At 35.2% G+C, this 25,074-nt stretch overlaps 1 protein-coding gene and 1 pseudogene across 1 annotated transcript; one reads left to right on the top strand and one right to left on the bottom strand.

Moving 5' to 3' along the window:
- Positions 1-6,179: 6,179 nt before the first annotated feature.
- Positions 6,180-6,781, bottom strand: LOC107856232. The gene is given in 4 exon segments (XM_016701216.2): positions 6,180-6,217; positions 6,220-6,240; positions 6,243-6,549; positions 6,551-6,781. Coding segments are annotated over 4 exon segments (597 nt in total).
- A 5,336-nt stretch (positions 6,782-12,117) lies between these two features.
- Positions 12,118-25,074, top strand: part of LOC107876639 — a 65,122-nt pseudogene continuing 52,165 nt past the window's right edge.

The following is a 25,074-nucleotide window of genomic DNA, read 5'->3' on the forward strand; positions in this document are numbered from 1 at the left end:
TGTCTTTCATGATCAATGGTAAATCCTCTTGCTTAGCCTATTTCCTTTTCCCTTTGAGTTCAATCCTATCAGCCTTTGAGTCAGCACTTTCATAGCCTACCTTTCTATTTTTTGCTTTATTTCAATCATTTATTTTGGTAAATGGAGTACCCGAGCATTCTCTTCTTTTCCCATTCCTCTAGCTCTCATTTCTCACATACGCTTTGCGTTCGTCTTAACCATATCAAAGAGGAATCGACCCTCTTCTAGTTTTTGTAAACTCTAATCCATTTGATGTTAGCCACCCTTTTCAATACCATTTTGATTATTCATTTACGTATTTTGCTTATCGGCATTTCTATCCATTTTTTCATCTAATTGGAATTCCTTATTTGGAATATCTCTTAATTCTTGGAATATCTCTTTCTTTTATTTCTTACTAAAGTGACCTTATTCGTATGAAATTTTTTTCTGCAATTTCTTATTAATAGACTGATATCTTTTACATGAAGATAATCTTGTATTTTGGATATTTATTTCCTTGTTTGATGATCTTTGCATGAAGCAGCACTATCACCTATGGAAATATTCATTAGGCTTAGTATTAACCCATGCACCATATTTATTATCTACTAAGGCTCTCCTGGTCTTAGGTTTCAGCCCCATCTTATATGTTATCCATTCCATACGGACTTTTATTTTAGGCCAAATCACCCAGAATAAGTTCTCTACCTCTACCTCTTATATACGAGATGGGTCGACGTACAGGGACTCAAACCACTCTAAAGTGGCATGTCTCTTAGCAGGCACTTGATTATGTAATTGGTATCCTCTTTTGGTATGTTCCAATAGACTTTGAATGATAAAAAGAACCCCCTCACAGTCTCATCCTCTAGATTAAACTTACCTATATCTAAAGGGGAAAGTACATCGCATTAGAGTGGATGACCAAGCATAATGGAGTTTGTATAATAACAATCATCTGGAGAGATATAAGGGTAAAGATGTACCCTAGCGTAAGCAGTTATAGCTATCGATAGCTAAATCATCGTGTTCTTCGTGTAGGACCATGTCCCAAAGGTCGAGTTTGTATTGACATGGTAGGCAGCAAGGTTGATATTTTTTCTATGGGGCTCACCGAATAAGAACTTATCACACATTTGAATCAAAACTCTGAGGAGATCATCGTTGCACAACTCAGTAGCAGTGCTTTAAGGGCTTTTACCAAATCTCCCATAGAGTAAATTCCTTAGTATCTTGTAGATGTAGTCTATCACTACATTACCTTCTTTCTTATCCTTTATCCTATTCTCTGAGTGAGTCATAACAAAGTATTTCAATAGGCTTCCCTCACTCTTCTCTTAGGACTATAGTGTAGCCTATATTTTTGGATACTTGAGTTCTACACTAAAGTAAAGTCCTACAAATTTCCTTGTCGAGAAGACTAGAGTCTTACCCCTCATTCAATAGGGGAGAAAGGGCCCTTTTATTTTCTTCATCCTCGGGCAGACCACATATGCCTAGATAAAGCAAAAAAAGCTATCTATGTCCCACTCATACAAACCCCCATGCCAGATAGGCTTCCCAGTAGGCATGATTATTTCTATCATTACAACAGGATAAAATGAGTTTACATTATAGTAGTGTAGATTCTCACTTATAGGTATATAGGCATCCACATGACCACCATAGCAACCTTCTCTCATAAACTTATCCTCATTGTGGTTTGGGATATAGATGGTCCATTTATCTGGTTTGTAGAACTTCTAACGAAAGAGGTATAGAGCTAAGGACGAAAAAGTAAGTTTTTTCTCTATGTCAACCTCGAGTTGATCCCAAATTAGCTTTCAGACATTTCGCATCACACCCCCGAGGAGAATGTCATCCTTTTACAAATATTCAATCAATTCACTCCTCACACTTCTCAGACTTTGGGGAGTCACTTTCTTATGATCAACCTCCCCTTTAGGACCGATTTCAGGACATAGATCCCTTAAAAGTGAATCAAGTGTACCATTTAACATATTTAACAAGTCACAAAAATGGAATAGAACCCTCTTCCCTGATTTGACATTGATCTCATAGATGCAGTGGTTTTGCACTAGAGGTCTTACATTACCCTTCTAATTAGACAGTAGGTGCTTTAGCAAGAAAATCCCACCAAATTTACCTAAGTTATAGAAGTAAATTGTTAGAACTGACCTAGACCCCTTAGATATATGCTCAATATTAGACAGAAAGTCATCCATCATCTTACTACTTCTATCATCAAAGAACTTTATTGTTATGTAGTCATCACTGAAATAGGTTTCCACGTTATTGTACTTGATAGTCTCCTTAGGGAGAAAAAGAATGAGACCCACTACATACGGTTTATGCATGTCCCCCTCACCGGTTATTAATGTGTTGAGATACTCTATAGCGAAAGCTTTTCGCTCAACCTTTCTTTTCCCATTTTTGACCACCATCATATAGGGGGTTGTAGCTATGCTCATTATGTCTCATGTCATCATAATGGATAGGCTTTATAGAATTTATTGGGAAGTCCACACATATGACTTCCTTAAGTAATGGAACTATATCCTCAGTAGAAGGAGTTACCCCTACAACTTTATCATCCATACTATAGACTCGTAGAGTGATCCTAATGATACCACCCTCCTCATACTTCCTAGCGAACTTGCTAAGCATGGATACCATATCATCATAGACTGTACTTATGGAGAGTAGATTACTACTATCTCCATATAGCCAAATAGCATACCCCATTGTGATTGTTACATCTAGATTCTCTAGGTTAAAAACAAAAACCTATCATGAATTTTACATACCCTTTAGGTGGTAAATAAGGGTAAGCATAGAGACATAACATATGAACTACCACCAGACTTAGAAGGGACACTTCAGCCCTAAGTGGAAGGGGGTTAGGCATCATTTTTTCCAGGATCAATGTTGGATGTTTTGTATTTATGGGATCTATCCTATCTACTCTTATCGTGTACTGACAACAAAAGTGGTTATTAGTAAATGCCTCCTATTTTTGGGTATTCATAGGTGTAGTGCATATTTTTGATATCCTTCAAGAAATTCCAAGATCTTATACCCGAATTCCTTCCACTGGACGTAATGACCATTATAATCCTTTGACATGGCGGATATACTACTAGCATAGATCTCGTATGAGATTAGTACGACATTCATCACTTTTCTCCATGTTGCCTCTATTTTTTGGCTAATACCGCCTTGTATATTATTTCCAAGTAATTCTTCAGCTCACTAATAGGTATTACATGCTTCAAAAAGCCAAAATGTCTCAAGTCGGTAGGTGAGGACCCTTCGGTACCCCTAATAAAATTAGCGTGTATCATATCATTTATAATCACTAGTGGCGACCCAAATTCTAAAAGGGCTTTGCCATAAAGAGAAGGGAGTTCACGACAATAGTGAGGTGTAGTTAGAAAGTTGTCGTGTACTGTATATATTGGTCCTCCCACTCGTAGAATTTTCTCTAGTCTAAGCATCACAATATAGGCATCCTTCTGATGGATGAAGTTGACGAAGGTTGAGGCCTCTGTCTTTCTTCAATCACTATTATCAGTAGGAACTCTGAGACTTATTTGTCTCTTTTTATGATTGCAATCATAACTGTGATTTTGATGACATCACTCTTCATATAATATTGTGATGTACAAAAGTAGGGCACAACATAATAAATAGGTAAACCCTTAGCGGCGGCGAACCACCCAATATTCCTGATCAAGCTGGTTATGGTTAGGCTGTCCATACTTTTGTATTTCTCCTTCTAGAACTTAAAGCAAAGTAAGGATAGTAAGTGACTATCCTTAAAATTAGTATGTTGTGACAAGTCTTTATGTATATCGGAGCTTGTGCTAATGAGTGTTTTTCCATAAATACTGGGTATGAAAATACTTTTCACAAAATTTCGATCCATCTTCCTAACCACTCGTAGTAATAGACTACTATTATTTCCAAGTTCTCTTACAATGTCATTTTTGAGTTCGGAGAGGATATTCATATAAATATCTTGGATTTTCTTATCTTAGGAAGGAAAGAGATTCGTTCTCTTTGCCATATCTTCACCCAACAAAAAGTAGCTCATAATATGGAAAGCGCTCGCGGACGTATCTTTGGTAACTGGGAACCGTTCTATTTTTTGATTACTCATTGCTATTTTCAAGGCAAGGTATTGAAAGGGGTGCCATGCATCTAGACCTAACTAAATATCATAATTCAGATCCATATCCATCTTATCAGCCTCTTCCATAAGAACACTAAAATACGTTAGTCCATCCCCCAAGATGGGGTAAGACGTATAATGGTATAAAAAGGCCTCCATAACCTCCCGATCATCAGCCACCTTTTCATGATTGCCAAATAACACAAAGTTAATAAGATTTCTTGATAGATCACGTTAGTGGAAATGCAGGAGCCCACAGTGGTAGACTCTCCCCCTGAAGTCAATAAAAGGCAGGCAAATAGATTTTTCAACCCTTGTAGGCATTTTCAAGATAGATCATACTCTGCTCATAATGGGCGTGTTCTAACTGCTTTGTTAACTAAGTTGTCAATTTTCTAATCCCCTTATTTTTTGGAAAGTATCTGTATCAACGAGATGACTCTCTCTAATCTCTTTATATAGATTGGCTATATTTATATTAGCAAGATAACCTGGTAGGAGATAGAGGTTACCAATAACCTCTTGCTCTGTATCTTCAATATCTTTCAAGACATCGCTGTTGATTTAAAATGCATGGTTTTGAAGCATGTTTATTACTCTACATAGACTATAGCTATCTTTTATTTGAATTGGAAAATGATGTATGTCACCCGTAAGAAGGCTATAGATGGAATCACAAGAATGCCCACTTAAGTAACCCCCTTCCAGAGTGGACAGGTCTATTACTGGAACATGGTCAACAACCCTCCATTCAAGAGGTTTGCACACCATAGGCAAGTTCATCCTGATTGGGAGCTTGGTTGGATTGAATTTGCATTGCACATATGTTTTTCTATATACATAATAGAAATCTTTATTACCATTTTTTTCTTTTTTGCATGTGGTGGATGATCTTTAAGATCTGTCTCTACAAAAATCGCACCTCTACTACCCATGAATTGGAGTAGGGTGGCTCCGAGAGGGAACATATGATTTTTCTTTCTTTGACCAACCCCTTCATTTACTCCATTTCTTATAAAGAATGCCCGTCTCCCTATTGTTGACTCTAGATGTTCAATCAAGCCAGATGTACAAACACCCGCATGCTCATCAAGTGTCTAAGTAAGACACATAGTATATGAATGACTATAAGCTTGAGCATATATTGACCAAAGATATTTAATAATTTAGAATCTTCCTCTATCCCACATCTGTCTACCTTTCCCCCCACCCTACAGAATCAGGAAGGGGCCTTGTCTTTTATAGCTATGTAAAAAGACAGATGACCTTTAATCCTAACCTCATACAATAACCTACAACAATGCATGACAATTCACTTCATCCCATTTCGGTTAGGACAACACCCGCTACTAAAATGAAGGACAACACAATTCCCAATCCAATGACTTTGAGAAGAGGTCCACTAACCGGGATAGGAAATTCACATAAAGACTTTTCACTATAGCATTGTTCACAGGTTGGGTAACATTTCTAGTTTTGAGATATTTTACAACTTGAAAAAAGGTATAGTTTTGAACAAAGGACTATTGAGGGTTTGAATCCGTCTCTCTCCTTTTTGCTAATTGAATAGATTTTTTTATTTAGTGGTTTACCCCATCTGCTATTTGAAAGAAAAGGGAATGGCTCGGCTATCCTACCTAGCCAAGCCAGAAAAATAGATTTGATATAAAGTTGCATAAAGCCCCAGTGAAAATTATTAAGAATTCAACAATAGAAAGCACAAAAGAACGAAAACCACAAATGCAAACAACAGTAACAAGTAAGACATAAAAGTGCAAGATGATCCATACACACTCGACCAAGAAAATGAGAAAACGACCTTAATCTCCACTATTTTCTGATTAAGAACAATATTTTTTTCTATTTTCCTTGCCTTTCTTAATGATGTGTAGCACCAACATGTGCTCTTTTTACCATTAACCATGAACCATATACCATACCACGACCAAAGTTTAGGAAAATGTGTTGTTAAAGGTTTTAATTTGGAAAAGGGAGAGTAATATCACCGAGGATGAACTATCGATTATCCATTTGTGTGCACCAATATGAATGTATTTTCAAAGAAGCCTGTGTTGGCACCGACACCATGGATAACACAAGTGTGTTGTTAGGTTCCAACATGCATGAAGTCTTTCACTTCTGCATGGTAGCACCCATGTGAAAAAGAAAGTTAGAGACTCTGAACTCTGGCTGCTGGAACATGTCATTACCATTGAAGATGCTTGTCACATTAGAACCAGATTGGGTGGAAGTCCCCCAACTACCACTATCTGAGTGCTGAACCATGTAACTAGATATGTTGCCGCCTGCCTAATAATTAAAGATATTTCTATCATGCTTTGGAGATGAAGGATGGGATTACTGCATATTCTTTGTGTTCAAAATGCACCCTCCAGAACCCCTGGCTCTCTTCATTGCATGATAATGTCGAGACTCGTGAAGATATGGATTTCTATTTTTGACAATCTTATTTTAAGCCTGATGCTTGGCACAGACCTATCATTTTTTAAGGATAGAGCTGTATTGTTTTGGATTCACATAAATGGGCAAACTCTCTATGCATTCAAGAGAAAGTGTAACTTTTATAGAGGTGACACCCACCATTTAAGTACAATTAATGGAATTTAATCCATAAGTAACTACGAGTCTTCCAAAGTAAGTGTCATCCTAAGGGTAGGATAGGAAAGCCATTGGATGATCATGATGCATTTGATGTTGGGTGTATTTATGCATTCTAGCGTCCCTATTCTAACTGTTTTAGCTTTGTTTTTAGGATAAATCTAAGTTATAATGGTTGATAATGAGATAAATGTGTTAAAACATATGTTTATAAGGTTCTAAGTGAATTCTAAGTGATTTTGTACTTAAAAGAGTCAACCAGAGTTCTATAGAGAAAACTAGTCTTCTTAGCTTGAGCTAGTTGCTTTTCTTGTCTATATTGTTGGATTCTATTGAGTTCTAAGTGTTCCTTATGGTTTTAAATGGTTTATGATATGTTTAATGAGTTTTTAGGAGTGTAGTTCATATGAGTCAAAGAAAGAGTGGAAACTTGAAGGAAAAGATCATGAAATCAACCTAGTCTAAGCTCTTATTTTTTATTCATCGTAATGGGTTTAGTGTTGTTTGTGCTTCTAATTCGTTTAGTGTGATGATTTAGAATGATTTTGGATCTTAATATGATGATATTGTTTTGTTAAACAGGCTTTGAATTCATGGGAAATACACTACAAGACAAGGGATGGAAGGAGGAAGGGCCAACACTTAACAAAATTCAGAGGACAATTTCCAAGGAGTGCATGCGTTTAGCATACATCGCATGCTCCACTATTGTGAAATATAGGGTGTGGATCATGCCCCATTCCATATATATGGAGGGTGTGACACATGCTACACTCCACACCTGGGCGTTTCAAGCTAATTTGACTCCTACACGGACTTGGCTTACCCTTATACTATATATACATGTTGTATCACGTTTTTACATATCTTTTGATATATTTTGGAGATCAATGGGCTGATACAACTTCATTATTAGATTTTATTAATTTTATTTAGTTCATACATGTTTTTAGTTGTTAATTACAACCTTGTGATTATGATGATGACTATGAGTGGCTAACCGCCCTCTTTCAGGGGTTGAAGCCAAGAACATGATTATTATTGCTATGGATTAAGTTTGTTTACTTTGATTATAAATATTAGTTGTTTTTTTATTCTTATTATAACTATTTTAAGGATTTGCGGCCCTTAGAATACATCCATTGTTAACCTTGTGAGCTCGGGAGAGGGAATAGGGCGATAGAACATGAGAATAAGCAGAGTATGGTTCTTGATTCTTTATAAAATAAGAAACTTGAATTAGTATCTAGGACATAGATGTAATTATATACCTTACTTGATTCATATGTAAGATGATATTTGTTAAGAACTTAAGTGAATTATTACATCCCCGCTTAACGATGTAGGTGTAAGGTTCAACTTAGGTAATACATTAGAGGTTGGGAAACCTTAATCGTGCAATTAATCCTACGAATCAACAACCAAGATAAGCAAGTTAACGAATGAAATACAAAAGCATAACATGATTGTTCAAACTGCTTCAACCCTATTTTTTTCTCTTATTGATTGTCTCAAGATCTTTACTTTCCACATTGTTTAGTTTTAATTTACAATTTACAAACTCTTTATTTGGTTACTCCCGCATCAATTGAATATTAAGTGTGAACTGAAATCAAATAGTTTCCAAATCTAGTCTCGGTGGGATTGATAACTCGGCTTTCTTGAAGGCCACTATATTACTTGGTAGACATGTAATCTTGCATGTGCGCTGTCAAGTTTTTGGTTCCGTTGCCGAGGACTTGTATTTTGGCAATTGTTTATTTTAGTTTTACTATTAGATTTACTTGGTGTTTTTATGCTTGGTCTTGTTTTGTCCTTGCAGGAAATAGGTTTTTGAGTTGATAAGCTGGCAAGGGATCGGGAGTCGGTAGAACCAAGCCAGGAACCCAAGAAACTTTACCATCAATGCAGGAGAGAAGCAATCTTTCTCCCTAGAATTCCTCAAATCCAAGAAGGCTAAGAGAATACTGTTACTATAGCTGAACAACAAGCAGCTGGTAGGAAGGTTAGGGAAGTGGTAGTCCCACTTCCAATGAACTTGACCTCCCAATTCAAAGACCGGCAGCTGAGGGGAATTTTGAGTTGAAACACAATATGGTGCAGCTTCTTGTTAGCAGTGGACTATTTGCAGGGCTTTCACACGAGGATCCACAAGTTCACTTACAGACTTTTATTGAGCTTACTGATATATTCACTCCAACTAGGGTGACTCCAGATTATGTGAGGCTGAAACTGTTTTCCCATTCACTTTTGGGGGAAGCAAAAAGGTGGTTGAATGAGGAGACGACAAATTCAATTACTTCATGGGATGAATTATCTAAAAAGTTCCTCATTAGATTTTTTCAATTAGGTAAGACTGCGACACTTCGCAGTGAGATAGTGATCTTTAAACAGAAGCCTAATGAACACCTCTATCATGCTTGAGAACACTTTAAGGATCTTTTTTAGGATTGTCCATATCATCAACAGTCGAATGAGGTACTTGCTCACACTTCTGTAGAAGCTTTTGATCACAATACAAAGATTTTTCTAGATTTAACCGTAGGTGGTCAAGCGTTGGAGCTAACTTATGATGAGCTGTACACATTGCTGAACCACATAGCACAAGGAAATCCAGATTCCCATTCAGATTCTTGAAGCAGCACGAGCTGAAGAAGGTGAATATATATGTCTATTCCAACTAACAAACAGACACATATCTATTTCAACAAATGACACATCTACTGAAAATTATCACACATATCTATTTCAACAAATAACATATCTACTGAAAATTATCAAACATATATATATATATATATATGTTACAATAGTTGACTAACTTATTGCACTAGATAAAGTATCTATTGCAACATATGTCTCATTTGTTTTAGCAAATCAAATAGCTCTTCGCACCTTTTTTATTTGAATCAACAGATGACCTATCTACTGTAACAGATGAGTCATATGCTGCAACAGATAGTTCATCTATTGAAATTATCAGACAGGTCTTCCTTATGTAGAAATTTATCCCAACAGTTGATTCATTGTTGTAACATAAATATAATATGTTTGGGATAATTTAAAACAGGAGGAAGGCCGAATGAGTTATCCTTTTCCATTTTGCTAGAACAGATGAATTATCCTTTTTGATTTATTGTATCATCATAAATATCATTGACCAATTCTGACTTTCTAGGTAGATGTATAAGCTACTGTGGAATAGTATTGATAATATGCTACTCTTTTTATAGAAAGACGGAGAACAAAAAGTGCAGAAACCATACGTAAGCGATAATAAAGATCCACGATGACCAAAACCGAATTTCATAGCACTAAATAAAGAACAACTTGTCCATATTGAGTAGATCTTTATAGCTTGAGTCTGTCAAAGTAATAACCTGCACTCTCCTTAGGAATCCTTGGCATCAATACTTAAATTGTTGATGTATTTGTTGAAATCTATAACCATAATAATCTTTTTACATTTCATTTATTCGTTGATTTATTTTAGCTAATTTCTGAAGGCTTTGGTTTATTTTATTTTTTCTATGAATTTTATCTTTTCCTTAGATTTGAACTCATTAATTGAAATGGAATACAAAATTCAAATATTGCAACAGATAATGTATCTGTTGCAATAAATGACTCATTTGTTGAAAAATATCAAACAAATTTAGACATATGTTACAACAGGTAGTTAATCTATTGGAATTTATCAAATAGCTCTTCCCACTGTTGCAACAGATAGACTTAGACAGAAACATTAACATAATACAACAGATGACCAACCTATTGGAACAGATAAACTATATGTCAGAATAGGTAGAATATCTGTTACAACAGATAGAGAATCTGTTGCATTATAAAAATTCAACTTTCATTGGACATAAATAACTGTGACTACATGTAAAAAAGTGAAAGTGAATTGAAATAAAAAAGGCAGAACCCATCGGTAGTGTTCAGTTCAAAACACCTAAAATAAAATAGGCATCAAGTAGATAGTGTTCATTTTAAACACGCAAAATAAAATAGTCATCAAATGTAACAGTTTGGCACTTTTTCCCTATTGGCTGCTGGCGTGTAATTCACGCAGTCAAGGCTTGTTGAACCCCCATTTTTGTTGACTTGGCGTCTGATTTGGCCCCCAACGATCATGTTTTTTCCTATTATCTTATATATTCATCTTCTTCCTAAAATTTAAGTCAAAATTACCAAATTTTTTTCTTCATCATCATCTTTTTTATCTATCCAAATTCTTCAAATTATTTGCATTTGGTCTTTCTTTTCTTCATTTTTTTCATTTTTTCAACCGAGCTTGACAATGTCAAGCGCATCTTCCACTATATTTTGTGATAAAGATTTTCGATATTGTAAGTGCGGTCGTGAAGCTCTATTGAAGACTTTTTGAATTCAACAAAATCTAGGTCGTAGGTTTTTTACTTATAAGATTTCAAAGGTATATTTTTTTATTTAATTAGTTGATTAATTATTGTCTTATAATTATTTTGTAATTATGTTCTTATTTTTATAGAAATTGGGTGGATGTGATTACTTTGATTGGTATAAAGAATGACACCCTTCACAAGAAAATCATGTAATCTGGGATTTGTTGAACAAAGTCAAGGCTTCTGAAGAGAAACAAAATTGAGCAAGCAGATGCTACATTAAGGCCGTTATTGCTACTGGTTTGGTGTTGTTAGGTACATGGATAGTCATACCTAATTGCTAAAATTTTCATGGTAGTGTATTTGCTACTGGTTTGGTATTTTGAGCACATAGATATTCAAGCGTAATTATTGAAAAATATCAAACAGATTTAGGCATATGTTGTAAAATTTAGGTCACCAGCTGGAAATTATCAAATAGGTCTTCCCACTGTTGCAACAGATTAGACTTAGATCAGATAGAAATAACATCGACATAATGCAACAGATGACCAACCTATTGCAACAGATAAAATATCTAACAAAATAGATAGAATATATTTTACAATAGATTGACAATCTATTGTATTATAAAAAAACTTAACTTTCATCAGAAAAAAATTATTGCCACTACATGTACATCTAATTTAAAGTAAAGTGAAGTGTTACTTGAAATAAAAAATTGTTATTTCATAGGCTCTTCTATATACACAAGTTCCAAGCATCCAGTTAGTACCCCATAAGCCCAGACCTCTTGGAGGTTTGCCACAGCGTTGTTGGACAGAAAGGTAGTTGTCTTGGCCATTTCTGTGCCAGTCAGCAAACATTCAATATGTGCAAGAGCGTGCGAGCCACACACATAATCGGTATCATTTTTTGGAAGGTTCATGCCCTTGTTTTGACCTTTAAAATCACATGATTTCTTCATCAACACTTCCTCTAGCAAATAATTTATCAGTTTACTCTCCCTCAACAAGATGGGGAATAGCTTCATCAGTGGCTGCATATGAAAAAAAAAATGGACCTCATCGATGGCAGGTTTGTTGCAGTAATAAACTTTGATATTTCTCTCCTTGAGTAGTATCTTAATAGCCTAATAATGTATGTCGTCTATGCTAATGACTGCAAGAATCCTCTTTGCCTTGGTCCAGCTCTTGTCGTGTGGATTTGGCCTCTCCCTTCTAACATGTTTTATCATTTGTTCTTCATCCTAGTACAATATAGAAACTAAGAAATCAAATCCGGTGCCACAGCTGACACATCATTATTGAGTTGATAGAACTTATTCTTGATCTTCTTGTAGAAGTCGAGGTCCATTATCCTATCAACAACATCATAAGCTTTTGGGTACGTTAATTGCCTTTTCCTCATGAGGCAGAGAATTTTGCCAACATGTTGTGATATAAGAAGTTAATTTTTAAATAGGTTAGTAATTGTAAAGATGCAACGGATATTCCATCTTTTGCATAGGGTTCTCTGAATCAATAATCCAACACAACTTATGCAACAGATGGATAATAAGTTATAACAGAACCACAACCAGTTGTACCAGAATACCCAGCTATTGTAATAAATTTGATATCTATTGTGTAGCTTCTTCTTCATGGAGTAGATTAGAAGGCTGGGTTAGGAAAATAAACTTTCCTTGTCCTCGTACCGCATACGCATAACTGTCATAGTCTGGAAGTCTTGGGGGAAAAAGAGAGGCCTGGGGTAATCTGGTGCGCCTGGCTTGGCATTCTTGGCCTGTCGCAGATCCTTATTCTCTTTGGTGACAAGTTTTATATATATATGTCTATCTTTGTGAATGGCCCCTGAACTTCAAAAGCTTTTGGAGAGGAAGGAGTTGCAATTTTTTTATTTTCGATCAGAGAGTACGTCGCTAATTGCTCTTTTCTTCCTCCTAACCAACACTATAAGAGTGTATGGCTCCCCCACCTTCTTGGATAGTATGACACCCCTCTTGGATTTGAATTCCTTGGTAGCTTTATAGATAGCCTCTACTTTTTCAAAGAGTTTATCTTAGATATCCTTGCACTCTTTGCATTCCAAATGAGAACACGAGAGTGAAGAGGGGTGAGAGGGACCTGTGTAAGGGTAAAAATGAGTGTTCTCAAATATATTTATTTTTTCTTAAGCATCAATATTCTCATCATCATGAGTGGTAGCAGAATTAGCATGACTGGAACCAATACCAACAACTTTACCAGAAGAAGCACCCAGATCTGCCTTAGTAGGTTGGTCATAAAGAGCCTCAACATTAGGCTGACCTTTCCTAACTACTCTTCTTATGGTTGTTTCTCCATGAAATTCCTTCTTTATTAACTCCACCATTAGGTCTGCTATAGTATCAACATGACCTAGAGTAATATAAGAGTCATCACTGACTCCTGCTCAGTAGGCACAATCCATGGATGCACAACCTAATAAAAAAAGACAGATACATTTAAATAATATAATATAATAATTTTCACAGTTGGGTTACATTTTAACATAGTCAACTTCTGCAATAGATTAATAATATATTACATCAGATTACCCATATATTGTATAGTTTGCAGTAGATAGTTAAAATTCATTTGAGTTAGGTTCATAGAACCTAAGAAACACATGGATAATCTGATGCACAATATCAATCATTTGTCGCAACAGATTACCAATCTGTTGCACCAGTTGCACAAGATGGGTAATCTATTAGGGCACATGTTATGCAACAGATAATCTGTATGTCGCTACAAATTAACAATATGTTATATCATATTACACATCTATTGCATAATTTTTGGTAGATGGTTAATCTGTTAGGAGTCGGGTTCAGAGAACCAAAGCAACAGATAGGTAATATGATGCAAGATATCAATCGTCGGTCGCAATAGATTATCTATCTATTGTACTAGTTGGCATAGGATGGGTAATCTATTGCAATAGATGTCCCATCTGGTGCATCAGATATAACATCTATTGCACCAGATATAACATTTGTTCAATATCTTTCAATAAGTAAAATTATTTTACTTGAAGAAGATGTGCTGCATCATTCGGAGAGTGAAAGAGACCAGCCTCCTTAATTTTGGTGTTGTTTTTTACAGCCAACTACCTAAACATCCTTAGATGAGAAACCTTATCCGGGTAATCCATTATCTGCTTTCGGAGGAGAGAAATGACATCAAATTCCCAAGCGTAAAAAATTTAAATAGGAAGCAAGCAAAAAAAAAGTTATAATAACTATATTCAATATAAATTAATGGATGAGTAAAAATAGTGATTAATTTTATCATGAAAGCCCAAGAAAAGCAGTATAATGTGGTCGTCCCTGAGGATAGGTTTGTCAGCAAATATTGGACAGTCAAGTAGAAGCTGTCATATCCCCAGGGATGATTATTGATTTAATGAAAATCCTCAGCACGCGCCAACAAATCATTTTCTATGACCTTATTGACGTCTCTTGCAAATATAACTGAATGGGCAAACCAAACTATGCACAATTGCTCCCTGTACTGCTTTGGTATGGTTTTATCCATGAGACCTATCAATAAATTCGATGCTTTGTAGCCACGTTGAGCAATGTCAATCAACTCATCTATTTTTTCCTTGAGTTTTCTTGCCTTAGATCTTTTACGGGGTGTTCCCTTGGTCATAGGTGGTTTTTCTGGATGATGGAATCTCAAGCCCGTCACTATGAAAAACTCTTACAAGCTAAAACAAACCGGCATACCATAATAGTTGATTCAGATTTCATCCATCTTTTTCCCCTTTTCTCCGAATCTTTATCATCCCCCAGTACTTAATATTACGCTTGAGAAGACCATATACCATCCTTATATGGAATGGACAAAGGGATCCTCAGATAGCTTAAGAAAGCGTTAAAAGTAGTTCTTCTTAAAAAGTCTATCTGTGTTTTTGTTTTTCATAATTTTCCTAGAATAATTAAATTTTCTCCCCATATGACATTTAAGTACAAGTTCACTAGTTAGTTCTGCTTCTGCTTTTGGGTCATTTATCGGCATCACAACTTGAAACCTATCAATACTAAAAGTTTTGATAGGATCATACTGGGATGTCAATATTAATTCATGCCCTACTGGTGATCCATTGTCATCATGTTTATGATCATCGTTTTTCTCTTTCTCACTCTCTAATTCTTCCTCTTTCTCACTTTTATTTTCTTCATCACCATCTACAAACCCTTGTCCACCTTCCTCAACATTGTTTTCATGTTTCTCCTTAGCTTCACTTTTCCCTGACTGAGATTGTTCAAGAAGATCCTCCAAATACCTCTGTACTATAGTATTTTTTTTTGGTAATCAGACATTGATCCACTTTCACTTTATTTTTTTTGGGGATACATATTTTATCTACAAACAATAGAAAAACAAAAATTACATTACAATTGATGTATGCATAAATTTTAAAAAATACATTACAAACACCACCAATACCGACACACCAATAGCCACCACCACAAACACCACCAACCAATGCTACAAACACCACGAATACCGATAGCCACCACAAACACCACCAACTAATGCCACCACAAATACCACCAACTAATTCCACCAACATCCACCACCAGTGCCACCACAACGACGACGACCACCACCACCTCCAATACGATAAATACCATCCAACAATACCACGACAGTCAATGGAACACTGCGATAGAAACTTGGGTTTTCTCAAGTTCTTCAAATGATTTTACCATCAAAACTTTAAATTATAAACCCATTCTCAAAGATAAGACAACGAAAAGTTTTTTGTTTCATCATTAACTTAAAATTCCTTATTTTTTAGAAAAAAAATAACAAATATAGAACTCTTCTCGAATTCTGTTACCTACGAAGATAGAGAAAATGACTGATACAAGCATATGGTCAAAAATGAGAAGAAATTTGATGTGTTGTGAAGGGTTGATCAATTTGTTGAGTAGTTGTTGTTTGTACTGTATTGTTGAGTGAGAAAGAGAAAAATGTGAGAACTTGAGATTTGAATTGATAAAATATTTTTCTTGCAAATGGATGATTTATATAGGTTGATTTGTATTTTGGAAAAGAATGATAAGTTTTGAAACTATTAATTTGGTCCAAATTGATCTTAATTATTTTTAAAATTATAAAAGATCTGCGTAATTTTTAACCCTATCATCATGCAATTGCCAAAAGACTCAATTGAAGTTGTAGTTGACCCTATGAACTCACCCCTGGTTCTAGATTAATAAATTTAGGTATTAGTCTAAAATATGAACTCAATTGAAATTGTATAAAAACAAATGTTCAATCTGTTGCATCAAATTATGCATCTGTTGTAAATTATCAATCAGATTAGGTCATTTATTTCAATAGAATACACATCTATTGTAAATTATCAAACAGATTAAGTCATCTATTGCAATAAATTGCCCATATGTTGTAAATTATCAAATGGATTAAGTCACATATCGCAACAAATTACCCATCTGTTGTAAATTATCAAAAAGGCACTGCCATATATTGTAGTTGATCCTATAAGAACTCGCCCCTAGTCTTAGATTAATCAATTAAGGTATTATTTGAACATATGAGGTAGTAAGAATCAGTTCAACTCAGGGTGATCAATCGATAACTCTGGTCAGGAGGAACACAATACCGTTTCATCATGCAATTGCCAAAAGACTCAATTAAAGTTGTAGTTGACCCTATGAGAACTCACCCCTATTCCTAGATTAATCAATTAAGGTATTAGTCTAACATATGAGGTAATAAAAATTGGATTAGCTTAGAGTGATCAATAGACGACTATGGTTGGGAGGAATGCAATACCGTCTCATCATGCAATTGCCAAAAGACTCCATTAAAGTTGCAGTTGACCCCATGAGAGCTCACCCCTAGTACTAGATTAATCAATTAAGGTAATATTCTAATATATGAAATTAATTAAAATTGTATAAAATAAATGTTCAATTTGTTGCAATAGATTAACCATCTTTTGTAAATTATCAAACAGATTAAGTCATTTATTGCAACAGATAACGCATCCATTGTAAATTATCAAATAGATTAAGTCATCTGTTGTGATAGATTACCCATCTATTGTAAATTATCAAATGGATTAAGTCATATGTCATAATAGATTATCCATCTATTGTAAATTATTGAATAGGAGCTACCATTTATTGTAGTTGACCCTATGAGAACTCACCCCTAGTCCTAGGTTATTTAATTAAGGTATTATTTGAATATATAAGGTATTAAGAATTGGTTTAGCTCAAAGTGATCGATCAATGATTCTGGTTGAGAGAAACGCAATACTGTCTCATCTTGCAATTGCCAAAAGACTTGATTGAAGTTGTAGTTGACCCTATGAGAACTCACCCATAGACCTAGATTAATCAATTAAGGTATTAATCTAATATATGAGGTAATAAGAATCTACTTAGCACAGAGTGATCAATGACGACTCTGGTCGGGAGGAACGTAATATCGTCTCATCATACAATTACTAAAAGACTCAATTAAAGTATAGTTGGACCTATAAGAACTCACCCCTAGTGCTAGATTAATCAATTAAGGTATTACTTAAACATATGAGGTAATAAGAATTACTTCATCTCAGACTGATCGATCGACGACTCTGGTCAGGAGGAATACAATACCGTTTCATCATCCAATTGCCAAAAGACTCAATTAAAGTTGTTGTTGACCCTATGGGAACTCACCTCTAGTCTTAGATTAATCAATTAAGGTATTAGTCTAACATATAAAATTAATTGAAATTGTATAAAAATAAATGTTCAACTTGTTGCAACATATTAACTATCTGTTGTAAATTATCAAATAGATTAAGTCATTTGTTGCAACAAATTACGCATCTGTTGTAAATTATCAAACAAACTAAGTTATCTATTGCGACAGATGACTCATCTATTATAAATTATCAAATGGATTAAACCATATGTCATAACAAATTATCCATCTATTGTAAATTATCAAATAAGCGCTGCCATCTCTTGTAGTTGACCCTATGAGAACTCACCACTAGTCCTAATTAATCAATTAAGATATTAGTTGAACATATGAGCTATTATGAATCGGTTCAGCTCAGAGTGATCGATCGACGACTCGTGTTGGGAGGAACACAATATCGTCTCATCATGTAATTACCAAAAGACTCAATTAAAGTTGTAGTTGATCCTATGAGAACTCTCACCTAGTCCTAGATTATTCAATTAAGGTATTACTTGAACATATGAACTCAATTAAACTTGTATAAAAATAAATGTTTAATCTGTTGCAATAAATGTCTTTTCTGTTGGGTTTAATAAAACATATTAAGTCATCTGTTGCAACATATTACGCATTTGTTGTAAATTATCAAACAAGCGTTCCCATCTGTTGCGACAGATGATCGAGCTTTGGAAATTTTCAATCAGAAATTTTCATTTGTTGCACTTAGATATTTTAAGATCCTTTTTAAAGAAATTTAGTTATTTTCTATCCGAGATAAAAAATTTAAAATACTAAGGCGGTAAAAAATATTAGTTGGATAACTCAAAAATCTCCTAAGTGAGTAGTCTTATCTGGTCTTTTTAATGTCACCGTCTCCTCGTGTCCCCCAAAAATTATTAGTGAATATTTAAAACCCATATCTAGAATATTCTCCCCTTCAGCCATAAAGTAAGACTCAACTCATCTATTACTCTTCTTTATTCTCAATTCTCTTTCTTTCATTTTTTCCTCTTTTTTTGTCTTCTTTCGGATAAGGATCCTTTTGGATCTCAACCGATTAATATCTTTTCTTGACTGAACTGGATGTTCTAATCCCTTTGGTTTTTTGATATTGCAGGTATGGTTCACTATTTCTTTTTCCATCTCATCTTTTTCTTTGTATGTTATTTAAAATAGATATTTACATCTGTTGCTATTAATGATTTACCCATTACCAGTTTTCTATTTATTGAGAAAATTAAAGAAAAGCTGACTTTTAATTCTTGAATGAATGAACCGTTGTTTTTATTAAAATATGCAAAAAAAAGTTATCTGTTGGGAGAACTTAAAAAGCCTTATTGTCAGTATAGTTTTTTTATGTCTTCTATTTATTACTTTAGTGGTGCTGTTGTTGGGGGCGGTGGTCGTTTTGGAACATATAATGTTTGTGCTGTTGATAGTATTGGAACATATGGTGTTATTTCTTTGTTGTTGATGTTGGTGGTGGTGGTGTTGCAACAGTTTCTTTAACTGTTGCAACTGATGAATCAGCTGTTGGAATAGACGGAGCAACTGTTTGAAGAAATGAAACTAGTAGCAAGGACAGTTTGATTTATTCCAACAGATGATCCATCTGTTGCAATATGTCATCCATCTATTATAACATATTCCTCATTGGTTAAACAGATGGGTAACCTGTTGTATCATATTTGTCATCTATTGATTCACTCAATTTTATGTTACCCTTTTATACAGATGAAGAAACTGTTTGAAAAAAATCAAACCAGTAGCAAGGCTGGTTTGATTTATTACAACAGATGAATCATCTGTTGTAATATGTCATCCATCTAATGCAACAGCTGCCTCATCGGATGAATAAATGGGTAATCTATTGCATCAGTTTAGTCATCTATTGATTCACTCAATTTTGTGTTACTATTTTTAATGTTCTTTTTGTTCTTTTTTTGTTTGAAATCAAATGTATTTCTCTTGTTTGTAGATAAAAGGAAGTAAAACTGGATCCTCTTTCGCCCGACCAACATTAAAGGCTAGAGTAAAGATAGATTTGGAGGAATAAGCTGCTTGCAGATGAAACCACTTCATATGTGGGAAGTATGTATTACTGATCAACCTATCATGAAAACACACATCTAGTACAATACTTTTGTGAATGTTTGTTCTGTACCTATTAGGCGTTAATCCTTCAAACAAGATATGACATTTTATAGTTAAGATTGTTAGGTTCGAGCTGGTAAGGCTGAGGGACCAAGTAGGAGGTGTCAATACCCTATTACAATTTAATGACCATTTATGCTAATGTTTTTGTGTTATATTTTGGGAAGAGTTCAAGTTTTTGGTGGCAGCGTAAATATCCAATAGTGATTGGACCGGTTTTAATGACTCAATGGACTTCTTGAAAAGCCTCCAAAGCCTCGCACTATAAAAAATAATGATGGAACTAATAGAAATTCCCTAGGTCCAAATTTATATGGATAGGTTGCTGGAGGAGAATATTATACAACAGAAGGTGTTTGGGTGAATACTTGTGAGGGAAGGGGGAGGTTGAGAAGGCCATATATCATCTTAGGCCTTGTTTAAGAAGAAACACAGGGTAGGAAGGAAAATGTAGAGAAATTGGCTGATGAAATTGACATGAAAAATGAAAAAAACTGGAAGAGCTGTGAATGTGAAAGTGTATCCAAAAATGAAAGTCCATCAGTCATTGCAGAAAAAGAAGAATGATCAAGAGGACTGGAGCTGGTCACTTTGCTAGAGACTACAACTAGTGAGCATGGCCTCAATGAAGAGCCACAAAATGCAGGACTAGAACTCTAAGAAAGCAACTTCGCGAGCACAGAAGGTGGTAAGATTGTCGGTTAGAATTGAAACATGAACTAACTACTCCTGAATTAAAAATATGGCATCAAGCCAAGGTGGCAATTTCTCAAGTTAAAATTGCATCCTATGCCTCCTGTTTATGGCTTTGTCCAGGTCAAAGGTAGTGGAAATAACAAGGCATAGGATTTCGGCCCAACTTCAGACCTTTTTATTTATACTGCCATTGACCTAATCATATCCACAAACAGAAGGTATGGCATGCAAGTTAGACTTCAGAAATTAACGCTTTGGCTTTCCTTATTTTTAATTTAGGAGTTGGTTCAGGTTTCTATTCTGACCGACAATTGTACCAATTTTCTCTTCTCGCGAATCTTTTTCCTTGGAGTTCTAGTCCTGCACTTTGTAAAAGTCTTCATTGAGGCCATGCTCGCTAGTTTCATTCTCAAGCAAAGTGTCCAGCTCCCGTCCTGTTGTCCATTCTTCTTTTTCTTCAACGACTGACAGATTTTATTTTGGATACACTTCCACATTTGCAGCTCATCCAATTTTTTCGTTTCTCATGTCAATTTCATTAGCCAGATTCGCTAGAAGTTCCTTACTTGCTTCCCTGTGTTTCCTCTTAAACAAGGTTTGAGATGATATATGGCCTTCTCTACCTCCCCTTCCTGCACAGTTATTCTCCCAAGCACCATCTGCTATATAAAAGTCTCCTCCAGCAATCCATCCATATAAATTTAGACCAGCAGAATTTCTATTGGTTCCATCGTTGTTTGCTGTATTGCAAAGCTTCGCCATCAAAATCGGTCCAATCACAATTGGATATTTACACTGCTTCCAAAAACTTGAACCCTTCCCTAAACTTGACACAAAAACATAAGCATAAACCATCATTAAATTATAATAGGGTATCGACACCACCATCTTAGAACCCTTCGGCCTTATCAGTTTGCACCTATCAAACTAAACTATACAATTGTAATACCCTGTATATTTCTAAGCTAGGAGACGAACCATTTTTCCTACGTATGAAACTTACTATCCTGTGAGTAGCATTTTAGTGCATGACTTACAATGAGTATCCTAGCAATAAGATAGCTTATGATACATTAAGGTGTTCATATGAGTCACTTAAGGTAATACAAGCTAAGAGTTTTTGAATCCATCAAGTTTTAGTGTTTGATTTTGCAAAGGTCATCTTTGAATGAGTATAACTCGATGTTAATATGGTATTTTGGCTGATTTAGACCTACCAAATTGTAGAGAATCGAATTAGCTTTCCAACGATACCAATTTCTCCTTAATCCAATACCCGAGCGAAAAGTTATGCTCGTTTTCATGAGAGATAGTAAGGATAGGCGATTGGTTAGTCGCCGCCCAACCCAAACATAGGCGATTGGTTAGGCACCGCCCAACCTAGCTTAGGAAATCACTTGGGCGCCACCTAAGTCAGTTCCAGGTGCCAAAAACACTCCATTTTGAGTTATTTTAAGGGTAATTAAGTCTTTTAACACTCTTTACACGTCCCTAAACTTAACCCTACGAAATATATAGCTTCTAAACACATTACAACCCTATTAACATCTCAAAGCTCATCATCTAAGAGCACTAAAAGAGAAAAACAACTAGCGTTGCATAATTAAGCTTGAAGATCCAATTTCAAGGAAATTCCTCCGTCAATCATCAAGAACCTCTCTTCCAAGGTATGCATAGTGTTCATCCACGAATTCCTTTTGTCCGTGGAGTTCAAGAATCAATCTTTAAAATATAAAAGCTTAGTTGATTGTGGTGATATGATCATACCCATGTTGATGCTTGTTTGTTTTGCTATATAATAGTATTATGATTGTATATCTCATGAAAGTTATGTTGTTAGTTGAAAAACATGATATTTAGATGGATTAATAGAATGCAAGTATGAAATCCACCTATGCCTTAAAGAATGCATGCAAGGTGTTCGATAAAATGCCTAGTATGTTAGAACTTCATATTTACATGATTTCATGATATCTAAATAACAAGTTCATGTTAGTCATACACTCCAATATGAATTTCCATGCAAATTATGTGTTGTTATTGTTGTGGTATAAGCATGTATGATAATGGAGATATAAATTATGTACACAAAATATATCCATGCTTTCCATACCATGTTTGAGATGTTGAATAAATACATGAAGTATAATATCCCTAAATCATTACAATATGAACTAAACGTTACATGTTGCCGTTTTCTTACGCTTGAATGGTTTCCATGCAATTGCTATGAATAGTATATGTTGTCAGAATGCCCATGATATTAGAATATAAGATTTATGACTTGATTATAAGCAATCCTATTCATGATAGATATTATGATAACCATGTACTTTATGAAATCCCCCACTCATGTATTATGGATTTTTATTGATGGTCATGTACTCAAGAAATTCAAGTTGTGTCAGTTTCTTTCCATTGAGTCCTGGGGGTACTTGTACCCAAAAAATATAGCTGTGTGCCTAGAGCCATGTTATGTTTTCACGATACTCTCAGTCAAGCCATGATCTATAGAATTCAGTCAGTCATGTGACTCAGGAAAACTCATAAATCTCAGTAATCTCAGTAGCCCAATAATCACAGTAATCTCAGCGCTCAGTAACCTCAGTATTCATAGTCAATCTCAGTAACTTCAGCACTCTCAACCAGTCCTCAGAACTCAGTACATTCCGCTAGTCATTGGAATCCAGTAAACTTAGTTTAGCTCTGCTAAACAATACCACTACTATCAGTCCAGTTAATTAGTATCAGTTTAGTTTAGTTATTCAGTTCATCTTAGTTATTTAGTTCAGTGTCCTTCATATGGGGGTAGAAGTTAGCACTGAGTGAACCCAAGGATGGGAACTCTCCCGCCAGTTCATGGTGTGATTCTTAGTAGTCATCCTTGTGTTCCAGAATTACGTAGCCAGCGTAGGTTGAGACATCTTAACCCATCAGATTAGGGTTGATAAGGTGGCTTAACCTGTCAGTTTAGGGTTCTCACCATTCTCATTGAGTACCTTCCAGTATAGGGTTCTCACAACTGTCCTTACCAGTGGCGCGGTATTGACACCTCTCCAGTTGGGGCAGATATTGGACCCCAGCTTAGCTATTATACGGTATTTGGGGCATGTCAGTTAGATAACTACTTCCCATAGTTTTAGTTACAGATTATAGGACTGTCAGCTATAGCTACCTTGTCTCAGTAAAGAACTCAGATAGCTCTTCAAATTTCATTATATCAGGGCTGTCAGATATAGTCAACTCAGAAATAGAATGGAACTCAGATAGTTTCTTTCAGATTTATGGACTGTGAGATATAGTCACTTATGCTATCAATCAAAACAATTATCAGAACTAATGCTATCAGTACTCAGCTTCAGGACTGTCAGATACAGTTAATCAGACCAGTTCTTCATAATTTGAACTGTCAGAAACAATCATTCATTTATTAGTAATAAAATATTAGTCTCTTAGAATATAAGTAATACAGTATTAGATCCATCACTTATTAGTGATTTACATATCAATATTAGTAAGCTCAGTTTTTCAGAATCTCATTATCAGTACACTCATGTTGTCAGTATTCAGACTCAGTAGTTCGTATCTCCACGAATTCAGTTACAGTTACATATGCATGTATGTACTCTCATGTTCATATAAGTCAGTATTTTCCATGCATATAACCCTTTGCATTTATCCTACCTCATTTGTATACTCAGTACATTCAGACGTACTGACGCATTTGCGCTATGGTGCTTTCTCTTATATTACACCATACATTCAGAGGCATGAGCTCCAAATCAATAGTAGATTCAAGGATCAGTAGTCAAAGTTAGACGTAAGTCCTTATCCTTCGAGGACATGATGATTTCATTTTTATTTCAGTTTTCACTTTATTTTAGTAGTTGGAGTTGGTTTGGGACATGTCCCATTAACTCCTTATTCAGTTCAGTTAGAGGCTTTCGAACTAGATGTCAGATTAGATGTTCAGACTTTAGTATTTATGTTTCTTTTTGGTATTGATATACCATATTTTTCAAATATGTATTAGTATTGAACCTTATGGCCTTAAAGTTCATGTTTCTGCATATTTTATGAGATATTATGCAGTTTACAGGTATAGATATCAGTCATGGGTTAGCTTGTGGTCCTTCGGGGTCATGAGCACCATGTAGCGCTTCGGTTCAGAAAATTAGGGTGTTACAAACTTAGTATTAAAGCCTAAGGTTCAACAGTGTCCTAGGAAGTATGAAAGCTGCATCAAGTAGAGTCTAGTACATGGGCGTGTTGTGCACCACACTTATGTGTAAGAGGCTATGAGATGTTTTAGGAATAG

This window comes from Capsicum annuum, chromosome 7 (assembly GCF_002878395.1).
Source record: "Capsicum annuum cultivar UCD-10X-F1 chromosome 7, UCD10Xv1.1, whole genome shotgun sequence".
Taxonomy (NCBI): Eukaryota; Viridiplantae; Streptophyta; class Magnoliopsida; order Solanales; family Solanaceae; genus Capsicum; species Capsicum annuum.